Genomic DNA, 14136 nt, shown 5'->3' with positions numbered 1-14136 from the left:
AAAGTTACTTGTATGAATATTTAATGGACCAGAGAATATCAAAAGATGATTATGATTTTCTCTTGAATAAGCACCCTAAGATTCCGGTCCTTTTTGGAATACATAAGATACATAAGAACCTGGAAAAGCCACCTTTTAGGCCTATTGTAGCAGCTGCAGGTTCCAAAACACACAATTTAGCAGTGTATGTTGACAAAAAATTAAAACATATTACAAACAAATTCCCCCATCTATTAAAGGATTCCTGGGATTTTTTAGGACAAATTAAGGATTTATGGGATCCTGATTGTTTCTCCCTAACCGTAGATGTTCAGGACCTTTTTTCATGCATTCCCAAAACAGAAGGTTTGTGTTTTTTTGAAGAGGTACTTTTTACTTATTCATCCTTGACTGCAGATGAAGTCCTGTTTATATGTGAACTTATGAACCTTATATTAGAAAATAATTATATACATTTTGAAGGGGACTATTTTCAACAGCTCATGGGTGCTGCTTGAGCCCCCTTGTATGCTAACTTGGTTCTCCTGGGTTGGGAAATCAAACATATTTTTCAAAGTGAATTATTTTTATCCAGTGTCATATATTACGGCAGATTTTTGGATGATATCTTTATCTTGTGGAATGGAGGATCAGAACAAATACCTGAGTTTATCCAGTATTTGAATAAAACTACAGAATATTTGAAATTTACCTTTCAGTTTGACAAACAAGAGATTAACTTCTTGGATACTAAAATAATCAAAGCTCAGGATGGATATATCTCCAAAATCTACCGCAAAAATACTTTTTGTAATAGCTATTTGCATTACAATAGTCATCACCCAATTTATCAGAAAAAAAGTATTAAGGATCAGGCTATAAGAATAGCCAGGATGACAACTATGAGAAATGATGTGATAACAGAGTTTGAATATTTAAGGGATATGTTCTTAGAGAGAAGCTATCCTGGACATTTTATTGACCCTATACTCACAGATGTTCTTAGAAAATGGGGTGATACTTATATACCTTTATTAGGTACCGGTGGTGATGGTATTTATAACAAAGTAAATGACATGGAAGTTCAGTACCAACCTAATTTCCAACAGGCTTGTGTAATACAATACAGTCCCTTGTATTCCCAGATCAAGGGAATATTGATAAAGAACTGGAACATCTTTAAAACCAATAGTGAGATATTTCGAATATTGGGTGATAAACCCATATTTTCCACTAAAGTAGGACCTAATATAAAATCATTATTGGAGACGGGTAACGCCTCTAAGAACATGCAGGAGAAAAGGGGTGGAAGTAAGCCTTGTGGCAGGTGTTCCTATTGTTCCTATATACTGCAAGACAGCTCTATTGCCAACTGCAAGACAGCTCTATTGCCATTGATAACCAGAATAAAAGTCATGTTTTTTTAAAAAGTGACAACTGCTGTTCCAGCAGATTGGTATATATAGCTAGGTGTAACACCTGTACTTCGTTTTATGTAGGGAAGACAGAGAGAATGTTTAAGACCAGGATATATGAGCACCTTTATGATATCAAAAATAAGAAAGATACCAATGTCCTATCTAAGCACAGTATTTCATGCACTAATTTTTCATGTTTTAAGTTTGCCATTCTTGAATTTGTATCTGTTGAGGTGAGAGGTGGAGATTGGCAACATGTGCTACATAAAAAGGAGCTTCTATGGCAGTTAAGGCTAGCCGCGGATTTTCCACCAGGACTAAATGAGCACATTATTATAACACCCATTCTTAAGGAAAAGGCAGATCTAGTCTAACAACATTAATATACATTGTAAGAATTTTTAAAGTATAACTAATTATAAAGTGATATATTTTTCATGTAATGAGTTTATTATGCAATTGACTGTTGTATACTGTTCTTTTTATGGTCAATGGGGCTTTTGAGTTTAATGTTTCAATTTTAACTGTGTAAAAAAAAATACTTCAGTTTTAATTATTTATATATTCTTGAGTAGTGATTTTTTCATTGTCAGAATTGGTTGGATTAGAACCAATGACTAACTGGTATTGTGTATTTAAACTTGAATTTTAAATGATTCTCTGTCCTGAAGAAGTCATACTTGTTGATGAAAGTGCTTAACATTGTTTTATTATTTTTATAATTCATTAAATAGTACTGTGGGCTCGCAACTTTGGTGCTCTTTATTTTATTTAGTTTTATTTAGAGCACTATTTGCACTACAAAAATAGAGACTCAACCACAGTTAGCATTGGGCCGGAAAGCTTAAAAAGCACAAAATCCATGCCACACAGGGAGTGCCCTCTTTACATTTAAACCAAACATCAGTTTTCCAGCTGCAAGACATCCTCGAGGTCAGGTAATTTACTGTTTAGACTTCTGTTACGGAAGAGAGCAATAACAATTTAATCTACAGCAATTGCAGTAGTAGTGTTCAAGAATGAAACATGCAGGCACTGAAGTGGACTCTGTGAAAAAAAGGTGAAAACTGAAGCTCACTGTGTCAACAAAAAATATTTTTTGCAGGGGGTCTGTGCCGTCCACACCTCTGTGTGCTAACAATTACATTACCTTACCTTGGATTACAGGGCATTCTCTCAGATAAAGTGATCTCAGTGTTGGTATACAAGACACAAATGCACGTCAGTGTTTGCACTCCTAAGTATCAAATAACTGTGCATTAAATTTCTGCTTTGCTCCCTTGGTATCATGCAGTTTACTCAATTTACAATCTCTGGTGCACTTATTACTTATTTATTTCACATTTGTTAACCGGGTTGGTCCAGCTGAGTTACAAAAAAACCCATTTTCAGTGGAGACCCGAGGAGAAAAGCTCCAGTTATTACACATCCTTTCTTCTGTGCAGAGTAAAAATTTACTTTTTTTTCCTTTGGCCATTTGGCTATTCTGTAGCAATATCTGTAGTTTTTAGATGTTTTGTTTTTTCTTTGGCCATTTGACTATTCTGTGGCTATATCTATATTTTTTCAAAGAGAACTAAACTTTCATCTGAAGGCATACAGGCAGATAGTAGGTTGGCAAACATAGAGCTGCTATCTATGATGCTGATAACCCAGATGTAACTACTGGCCTAGAAACAAGAAAGTCAGTTAGAAGTAAGAGGGGTGGACAGCAGTCAAGGTCATCTCTCCTTATTTAGAGAAAATATGTTATTTTTGTGCAGAAACAAGGTCAGTAAAGACCACAGGACAGCCCAGCACAACATAATAAAAGGTATTGGGGGCATACTTCTGACAGCCATAGGGTATTGTAATTTTCTACACTGCACTACTGCACCTAAGTGTATCTCACCAAGGGTACATCACAAGGACAGACAAAAATGTCGGAAACACGTGCATTTTGAAAGGTGAAAAGGTCTCTCTTTCTGAAGTAGACTAAAGAAAAACATAGGGGGGGCATGTGTGACAAACCCACAAAAACAAGTGTGACTGCAGACTTGGGTTTCAAAGGACTGCACCACACATTAGGTATATGGGTGACCTACTGTTGATCAAAACTGAATTGCATGAAACATGACTGCTTGATGGAGTCTCTGCTTGTTTGCTTATGCTTTCCCCATACAGAAGTAATGTGCTGATACTCCAAAACAGATTGTGTGTTGCGATCACTGTCTTGCAAAGAAGTGAGACAGTTTTTTTTTTTGCTAGTGATCACTCTTTCACCAAGTGGTGGTGCAGTGGTTAGCATTGTTGCCTCACAGCAAGAAGTTCTCCGGTTCGATTATTGGATGGAATGCCTTGTGTGTGGAGTCTGCATGTCCTCCCCATGATTGAGTGAACGTTAAAGACATGCAGGTAGGTGTGTGCATGTGGGTGTTCTTTCTTTGAAGGTTGGGTGCTAGGCTGGCAACTCGACACAGTAAAAATCCACTGCCAATCATTAGTGGACCGGTGATACGCTGTGGCAACCCCTAACTGGGAAAAGCCGAAAGACTTTTTATCACTCTTTCACCAAGACACAAGAACCTTGGAGCAGAGATAAACTAAAGGGGGGTGGCTTTTGTTTCTTATTGTGTGTTCCATTTGTCATTAAACTAAACAGCTCTGTGTTCATGTGTTTCGAGGGTTCTTTATGGAGTCTCATTTAGGAAGTTGTGACACAAGTGATGTAGATTTGAGGAGACTAATGGAATACACACACACACACAGATACATACATACACATGAATGTGCCTTGCCCAGTTATTATACAAAATGAACAACTGTAATAACAATGGCAAAAACACACCCCTCAGAAAGACTGCCCTACAGAAAATACCAAAGGGGTGATCAGGTTAGGCCATTCAAACCCCCCCCCCCCCTCCAGCCATGTGCCACTGTTTTAGATACAGCATATCTGTGGAAAAATAAACAGATATTAAAACTATAATAAAATACAAAGCTGCTTATGATTCAGAAGTATCTGCTAATGTTCTTGAGGGTTCATAACCTCTTGATAGTAATTTACTTTTATTTGTATTTAAATTCAGGAAAAAATCTTGTTCTTCATGCATTGTTTCACCTTCACATTTCAAATACACACATGGTTAAACCTGTTGATATTTTACGCCCTGTTTCACTGAGCTTTTACAGCTAACAGTCAAAAATTTTACTAGCTTTGCACACTGCCAGCGTTAGCATTTTGAGGGTTTCCGGAAGGTGTCAAGCTTGGTCTCCCCAAACATTTCTAGATTATAACAATAACTTAATTTTGAAATCACTATATCCACAGACCACCAAGGCATAAGCCCAACCCTTGAGTCAATTATAGAGGAGGTATGGCAGCTTTATCTTATAAAAACAAAGCAAAAACAATCTCACAGAGAGACGTGAGTATATTGTACTAAGTGTTTTCATTCTGTTAACAGCAGAACCTCTTTTGTATACTCACATGGATTTCTGCTGTTAGAAAGAAAGTGCTTACTACCACTCACATGGATTTCTGCTGTTAGAAAGAAAGTGCTTACTACCATAAGTTCACTGCTCTCTGTGTGATTTTTTTTTGCTTTTAAGATTTTTTCTTCTTCTGATAGCTGTTGTCAGAACTGCTTCCTGAGTTAATTTTGTTTTATTTGTTTATTAACATTTGATTAAAATTCTTAGTAAACCTGTAGAAACAGGGCCTTGTGGCAGAGCTCCTGCAGTATCGAGGTCAGATGTAGTGACCACAGGCTATAAAGAAATTGCAAAATTCTCATTAAACTTGTAGGATTAGGGCCTTATGGCAGAGCTCCTGCAATATAGAGGCCAGTAGTTTTAGCTACGTATTATAAACTATAGCTACTGATGTATAAGTGGTCCATAACTAGGCTGTTGTCGTCTTAGAAAGGATGTGTTTTATTTCAGCAGAATATATATTTTTCACTTCATTAACATTTTGGAGTTTAAGCAAATGTGAGTATTATAAATAGATCATGAAGGCAAACTCTTGCTGGACAGCAGTTTTTCTATGACACAGAAGGAACACTGTTTTTTCCCTTTCCCCCAATCAATGGCAAGTTTTGCAGGGCCCCAACACAGTCATGGATGACCAGGGTCCCCACCCTCCCCCATCGTGCAGCTCTGAGTATCATGGGTGTATAATACTGTCTATGACTTAACAGCACTTTTAAAAAATGACCATAGAAACAGAAATCAATGAAATATGCCTGTCTTAGGAATTCAGTAAGTTTACATCATTTTAATATAGCAAAACCCTTTCCAAACTACATTAAGACCACAAGGCTCCAGTGACCCTCACAGTACATTCTGATAACATGTGAAAGAAAAATACAGCCTCACGTGGTAGAGCTGTGCATGGCTGGTCATCTTATGGTGCCCATATTCACTTGCCTCATATTATTCTTATGTTCCTATTAAGTGACAGCAGCAATCTTTGCTAGCAATAAAGTCTGAATGGCTTTTCTTTTACTTAGGTTCTCAACTACTAAAACAGACTACTACAAGAGGTTTGCGGTGCGTTAAACACACAGCATCAGAGTTCAGTGAATGAAATCAATGAATTTTGTGCTTCTTTTGTGCACTTTTACCACAACCAAACAATGTAGCACTGAGAGATAACATAAAGGCAGTAGTATGAGACACACGATTAATCATATACATAGACAAAACAGTGTCGTGCACCAGTAATATGAGTTCCATCACCAGGAATTCTGGCAAATTCCATCTGTGGGCATATTTGTAATTCCAGTTAACTTACCTGCACTGGTGCCAGTGCTGCTGCTCGGAGGAATGGCAGGCTCGCTCCACTGGTCAGCACTGGAGACAGACAATGACCGCTGGTACAGTCCATCTGGTTTTGAGCTGAAACTCATTAGGTTAATCCCACTAACTGAGCGTTCTGATTGTAGAGACCCACTGCTGGTTGAATGTGGAGCACCTGTTCACAGGGGGAGCAAAGAAAGACACTTTAAATTTACTCTTACACTGTTTACCCTACAAATCTATCCAAGCATTACATTTAAAAAAATCCATTTACAGCTGCTGTATGCCAGGCTCATGAAGGAAGAGTTTTGTTACAGGGTAACACTTGCCAATACAGCAGCAAGCAAACCAGGTATGTACAATTGGGTCTGCCTGCATAATGTACAAGAATAAAGGCCATCATCTTGTAATGAATGTCGTTCTGTATTTCCAAGTTTGATTCTCTGCTTATATATTGAGTAAATTTGATGAAGCAGTTTAAAGAAATCACTATCAAGTCCCAACTGTTTTGAAAAACAGCATATGTGCCTTATGGGTCTTAGCCAGTTAACAGATGACTGGTTTTAAATATGTTATTTTCTTGTTCTCTATTTTATGTGCACACTGTGCTTGCCATTTCATGACTAACTGTAGGAACAACTATTTATTTTTGAAATTAGTCTATTTTGCATGTTGGACTGTACATACATTATGCTGTAAACATTATATATGTGACACCCTGTAAAGCAAACACACTCCCGACTTTAATGTAAGCTTGCATTGAACTTTGTTGCATTTTGTTGTTTTCCTTTCTGGGCTGCCTGCAATTGAAAATAGTTTTCAGGCCATCCACCTAAACAAGTTAGCAAATGAATAACATAATGTATGCATGAATGAATAAATAAATAAAGAATGAAACTATTTCAATTACAGCAGCTATAATTTCACCACCATTTTTCATGAATCTTGTCACCAAATGTTGCAGTCTTACATACTGTTAGTAGTAAAATAACAGCACTTCTATGGCCAAAGTGATTTGGAAATTAAAACACGTACATAACCACATATTGTTAGATATTTTATCAGATCAATGGTACAGTGATACTCAATGTAGCTATCCTCAACTGGTATTTCTAGGATTACCCTTGGAAAATTGCTAAGTATATAAGCAACAGGATGTCTACATTACTGAATTTTCTATTTTTTGCAGTGCCGGCTATAGGCTGGCTACAAGTGACAATTCCAGAGGAGCCTGCTGTTAATAGTCAAACCCCCCCAAAAGGTAAGCAACCTGCTCTCCCAGTTTACAGCCCACTGGAAAAGTTTCTTAAGAATAAGTTACAAGTTAGGGGCCCAGTTCAGAACAAATAATCTCAAGTAAGCAAGCAAAAATGTTTGAAAGGGCAGACTTTGCATTGAAATAACAAATGCCACAGGGTGACGAGAGACTCAATCTTCCTAATCACGGGAAGGTCCATTACTTCCATGCAATGCCCACCCTGGAGAGCATTACTGCACTTAGAAAATGAGCCATTTTGTTTTTATTTTTAGTATATATTTTTTGCTCCACTTTTAGTATTAAATAGCTCCTCTGTCTAATGTCTGAAAGTTGGTGTAGAATATGTAATTGTTGCGTGAGTTATTTTTAGATACAAATTATAAAAGTTATGCAACAACTGAATTACTTTATAAAGTCTACTTAACATACATACAAACATACAGACATGCATAAACTTATCCATAGGCACACAGATACATACAAACATACACACTTTATTTATTTTTAATGTTTTGGACTCACTCGTTTAATGAGCTATGCAATATATACTCCTTTCACAGATCTAATTGAGAACCACACAAACCCATTTCAAATCTTTTTAAAAGTGCAAATCAGTTCTGAACCCAACTATTGATATCCAGTCTACTTAAAACTTAGAGGATGTTATGCCTGCTTTTAAACTGGATATAATCCCAGATACTGCTCAAATTAGACTTATGTTTGGAAGAAGATGCATTCCTTACCAGTCAGTTCATGGGCCAGCCATTATGGGACCTGGTTGGCCAATGTGCTCATCACAGGTCTGTCCTAGGTAGACATGTGGCATATTGCCCACTAGAACAGATTTGGGGCTTATGAAGCTCTACTTCTGCGGCACACTGAGAAGAAGATCCATATTTTCCCCAAATGGAGGAGCCCACATCCCACTCCTATAAAAACTTATGGTCAAAGAAATGAAAGCAGAGATGTTTGCCTCTCAATGCAAATGGCATACGGTGGAGAAAATTTCTCCTTTTGAATGAAAAAGAAAGATTCAAAGGCCTAAGAGTGTTAAGGTCTGAGGCCTAAGAGAGAACTGTGATTTGCTGCCCTGGAGAGAAATGAATTTTGCTGAACTGAAACGTGGGAATTAAGGAGAAGGTAGAGCAAAAGCCTGTATGTGTTAAGTGAGAAAAACAGTTAATGTTACCCCTGTAAATTTTTTGTGTATGATACGTAAAGATTTTTGTTTGAGCACGTAAAGATGGTGCTCAACAGTATGTATGAATGACTGGGAAGATGGGAAGAGCACTAGTTACAATTCCATGAAAAATACTATATATATATATATATATATATATATATATATATATATATATATATGTATAGGACACTGTATTGAATGAACGTACAGTATCCTGACACCCTACAGATTGATACCTGAATGTCGAAAGCACATAGAATGAAATGCTCTGCACACACTCCAGGCATTACCCGAGAGTGGAGTAAACCAATGGAAAGTGTGCCCCCCTCACCCCCTGCTAACTATATAAGCTAACTTCGAGATCACACAATCCCTGGGGAAAGTAAATAATCCCCTATTGGGGGAATGTCGATCTCGTACACCTGTCAACTTCCTGCCTGTGTCAACCATTTGTCATCGACCTATTGCATGTTGGAGCTCTGTATATTCCACACATTGTCCAACATTTTATATATATATATATATATATATATATATATATATATATATATATATATATATATATATATATATATATATAGGGTTTAACCTGACATTACCAAAATGTCAGTAGACCGACTTTCAAATCACCAACACAAAAAGACAGAAGTTGCATACAACTGAAACTCCACTATGCTGACATTCAGATGACTGAACAAGTGAAATGCCAACTCCAAGCTGAGCAGAAACGGAAATCTGCTCACTTCCACACTGGAGTGTGATCTCGGAGTTGGTATATTTCATTTACAGGGGGTTTGGGAGGGGGATGCAGCCAACCATTGGGGGCCGCACAGGGTGCATGGCCCCCCCTGCAAGCACACATAACATGTTAAATTAAAGTGTTTGTGACTTGTGGTTTAACAAATCTCCACTGAATATTTTTGTGGGGCACCCGCATGAATATTCAGGGGGCTCTCTTATTTTCAAGTGTTGACTGGTTTGTGGGCGGGGTTTGGAAGACAGTTCAGTAGTTGTGTAGTAAATTGTTTTTTGTAGAGCAGTGCTTACACTGGCTGGGTTTCTGGTTTTGTTGGTGCTTTTTGTGAGAGATGCGTTGAACATTATTGGGTTGGTTATTTGACAGTAAGCTATGTGGGGTTTCAGTGTTTTCGATTTTTGGCGTTTTTGCCTTGGTGATTTGAAAGTCAGTCTACTGACATTTCAGTAACGTCAAGTAGACCCACATATATGCATATACATACACACACATATGCATATATACATAGGTTGGTACTAGGCTATCGGCCCTAGGGCCTATACAACCCTAGCCATAACAATTCCCTGGCTACTTCTTCCCACAAAATTTACTTCCCTGGACCCCTGTCTAGCAGGGGGACTGAAGTGATCCCTGGGGTGAATTTCCTATCTCCCATCCAATCGTCAAAGTTCCTTTGGAAGAGGGCCAAAGAGGCACTCTGCGTGACATGTATGGGCACAGTCTATTCCAGAGTCTGGGGAGTGTCTGGGATAGGAACCCATCCCTCCAGCATGTTTTGTTCATTGTGATGAAGGTTTAGATCCCTGGAGCGTGTGGCTCTGAGGGATTGGGATTTCTTTAAGTGTAGCATGTCCAACAGCTCTGGGTCTGACATGGCCTTATGTGTTAAGCAGAGATCGCCTCTGAGTAGACGATATGCGACAGAGTATAGATGGAGTTTTTTTAGACTGTCAGTATAGGGCATCTGCTTTAAGCCTGTGATTCTTTTAGTGAGTAAAACAGTTGGACGAAGTACACCAGGATCAACAAAAATATATAATTTATTGAGCGCTTTCGTCTTTTAAATAAAAACTTCATCAGAATAACAGGTATTACATGTTATTCTGATGAAGTTTTTATTTAAAAGACAAAAGCGCTCAATAAATTATATATTTTTGTGGATCCTGGTGTGCTTCGTCCAACTGTTTTACTGGTTTTGGACTTTTGTGCTTCATTTCATTCTTTTAGTGAGGTATTTCTGCAGCCTTTCCAGTTGTTGCAGATGTCGAGAGGTACATACCAAACGGGGCCTGCAACATACTAGGTTTCCTTATGTTCCATCAACTCGCTCTAGAATGATACATGCTTTACTGATTTTCAGAGATCAAGAAGATAACTCAAAAGCATATAAAAACAAAAAAGGAGGACTTTCATGCTGGCTGCACATTGAGTAACAGCTTAATTCTAGCTCTCCCAGTTTGCAAACAAAAACTCAGCAGAGAAAGCCAGTGGACGTTTGTGTTTCTGGATAAATTTCAGTAAATGGCTAGTAAGTGCACTGCCTGGATGCTAGGAAAAAAGAAATACAGAGGACCTGAAGGAAAATCACCTACAAAAGATAAAGAAAAACAGTGACTGGAAAAAGTACTACAGCTCTTTAGCAAAAAGCAGTGCAAGCTCCAGACATGACTTCCAGTAACCTAGAGGAAAGCATAAGATAACTGCACACATACCTGCTTAAAATAAACAAAATAAACAAAACACTGATGGAGTATATCAAATCAAACAACAAAAGGCTGGAAAAATGGAAGAAGCTTTAAACAGATAGTCAGATGAGGTGATAAAACTGCAAAAATCAGAGGTTGAAATGAAGAAACGGCTGGCTGAATATGAGACTGTAGAACTAGCCAACATTAGGGCAAGTGTGTTGAATACAGAAGACATAATATTTAATGAACAAGCAAAGATCATGATGGAAGAATTCTATGAAAGTGATTATAGTGTGGACATTATAAAGTAAGTTTATGAGGAAGTATGCAAGGAGAGATATAATAATTCTAGACCGACTTTTGAAACAGGTGAAGTACATGAAGCAAAATTAGGAAAAGAGAGGGATAGTATAATTAGGTACATTACTACCTTTAATATAAAGACTAGGGAGGTAAAAAAAATATATAGAGAAGAACTGGATGATCTTGATGGCTATGCCGGAATTGCAGAATATTGTAGGTGAGCTACCTAATTATGTCTATAGAAATTCGCAAAGTTTGAAAAGGAATTTGTGTTATAAAGATTTTACATCAAGAATTAAGAAAAGCCAGATTAGAAAATCAGGTACCTTAAAATGTTTTAACTGTAGTTGTTGTAATGATATTTATGAAGATGGAAATACTAAACATCCATTAACAAATAAAGATTTTGTGTTCCACTGTTCGGCAAATTGTAATAACACTTATGTGGTATATTTAGCTACCTGTGTGGCATGTTCATCATTTTACGTAGGAAAAACTATTAGAAAATTAAGAGAGTGGATAGTGGAACATAAATCAGATATTAGAAGAAATATCATTACAAGTGCTCTAAGTAAGCATATAACAGACAATGGTCAGGAACATCGTTTTAAATTTAGAGTGATAGATGTAGTGTTTATAAGAAATAGAGGTGGTGATATGAATAATATTTTAGAAACAAAAGAATATGAATGGATAGTAAGACTACAGGCAGATTTAAAACCAGGTCTAAATAATGCTGTCAGTATAAAACCAATTTTAATAAAAAGACAGAGGGAAGATCTTTGATCTATGTCATACTGTTTTAAATGTTTTAATATCCCAATATTTTTGATAATTGTTTTAGTATTTTTGATATCTGTTGTTTTTTCTATATATGTATATCAAGGACATTTTAAACCTTTGTGTTTTAGAGAATGGGGGGTGGGTTAAAGGAAAATGTATGATAGGTTGGGAGATATCATGTATTCTTAAAATGCTCCTATTTAAACTCTTTGAATTAATTGGAATTAAACAGCACCGAGGAAGGGTGTTGTAACCTGAAAGCTTTGCAGTAATAAATTCTGGTTTCTTGACGTGGATTCGTTTGTTTCATGAATATGAGACTGCACAAGAAGAGATGTTTCAAAAAAAAAAATTAGAGGACAGAGCATGTAGGGAAATCATGAGATTTTCAGCTGTACCAAAGAAGTTGGATGGAACAGACTGTATTCATTTTATGAAAGCCCAAATAAGCAACTGGACTGGTACTCCACAGCATGAGGTATTAATTGAAAGGGCACATTTTGTGTCTGCTCCAAACCTGGCTATGAGAAAGCAACCTAGACCAATAGTAAAGACGGAATCCTACCAGCAAGAGGAGCTGATTCAGACAAAATTGTGGAAAAAGGACGAAGTACTAAAATTGGGAGAGAGCAGTGTGTTTGTGGATTACTCATTGTACACCACGCAGACGTGGATTAAATTTATGCCATTATTCAAGGAATGTCAAGAAGCAGGTGTGAGATTCAAATTGGTTCACCTAGCTATCTCAGAATAGTCTTCCTTGGATGGACAAAATCATTTTTTGATGAAGTACATGCTAAGGAGGAAATGCAAAGTTTGCTCAACAAAAAGTGAGCTGTGAAAAGGGAGATTCTGCTTCTTGTTCTTCTGATAAAGACCACAGAGAGAGTGTTCCAGTGAAATATTTTCCAATGTTTCAACAGAAAATGCTGGAGAAAAGAAAGCGAGCTCAAGGCCTAATGGTTAAAGTACTAATCTATGAACCTATGAACCTATGAACAGCTGACTTGAAGAATCGAGAATACAATGAAAATGAAGAAGAGACAGGATCTGTGAGATGGAGATGCACAGGAATAAAATCAGTAACTTGGAAACTGACAAACGTGGGATTACAAAGCAATAATTATGTTTGTGAAATATGACAGAACAAAAATATCTGGAAATATTGGACTTTTGTGGGGATTCTAAAGTATATGCCCTACTTCATGTCATTAATGTTCGGAAAAATACCTAGGCGAGGGAAAGAGGAGAGTGAAAGTTAACTGTAAGTAAAACATTTTTTTTTCTTAATAGTACTATTCTTAGTATATGATTTTCTCTCCATGCTATAAAGTAAAGTTTTCTCAGTTGTTTTTAAGTGCAATTGGGATACCATTGTAAACAGGTGTTTTTCCTTTCTCCCTTCTTCTCTCTTCCTCCTTTATTCAGTTTTAAGAAATGCAGGCACTGCAATGTAAAAAAACTCTCGTTAAAAAGCATGACAAAAGAAAAATGAATGTGCTTTTTCTCATTCTTGCATGGGGGAATGACTGGATTAAGGCCCTTAGCTTGTTCTAGTAACAAGCTTTACGAGAAAGCAGGTAAATGAAAAAGAATGTTGATTATAATAAGGCATTTTTAAAGCAAATACATGTATGCTTAGAAACAATTCTGTACCTGGTCCTCATGTTTTCATGGAGACAATCTGATAAAGAGAAATTAATAATCTGATAAGGAGAAATTGGCTAAAAAAGAGAAATTGGCAAGGAGATATTCTCTGAATGCATTCAAGTGTTTTCCCAGCTGGGAGAGCTATACATATATGACAAAACCAGACAGCACTTAGTAGAAGAATATGCTGCACCATGTTTCTTAGCATGGATTACCTTTCTTTTAGGTTAACTCAAGTTTGAGACTGTGGCTGTCAGTATGAGACATTTGTTCCTATTAGGAGGGTAAAACTTCAATATTTGAAGATGTACATAGTTTTGTGTGTTAGTACTAAG

General features: G+C 37.0%; 1 protein-coding gene across 2 annotated transcripts in view; it reads right to left on the bottom strand.

Annotated features, from left to right (window-relative positions):
• AGAP3 (ArfGAP with GTPase domain, ankyrin repeat and PH domain 3) overlaps nucleotides 1-14136 on the bottom strand; it is a 2466462-nt gene that overhangs the window by 872707 nt on the left and 1579619 nt on the right. For both annotated transcript variants that reach the window (XM_044067593.1, XM_044067592.1), the window contains exon 12: nucleotides 6175-6354. In XM_044067593.1, the coding sequence (XP_043923528.1) occupies nucleotides 6175-6354 (180 nt within the window). The remainder of the gene's footprint in view (nucleotides 1-6174; nucleotides 6355-14136) is intronic.

The sequence above is a fragment of the Protopterus annectens genome, chromosome 3.part1 (genome assembly GCF_019279795.1).
Source record: "Protopterus annectens isolate FY-2018-M chromosome 3.part1, PAN1.0, whole genome shotgun sequence".
NCBI classification, from domain to species: Eukaryota; Metazoa; Chordata; order Ceratodontiformes; family Protopteridae; genus Protopterus; species Protopterus annectens.
Note: the sequence above shows the minus strand (reverse complement) of the source record. Positions and strands in the feature narration are given on the sequence as shown.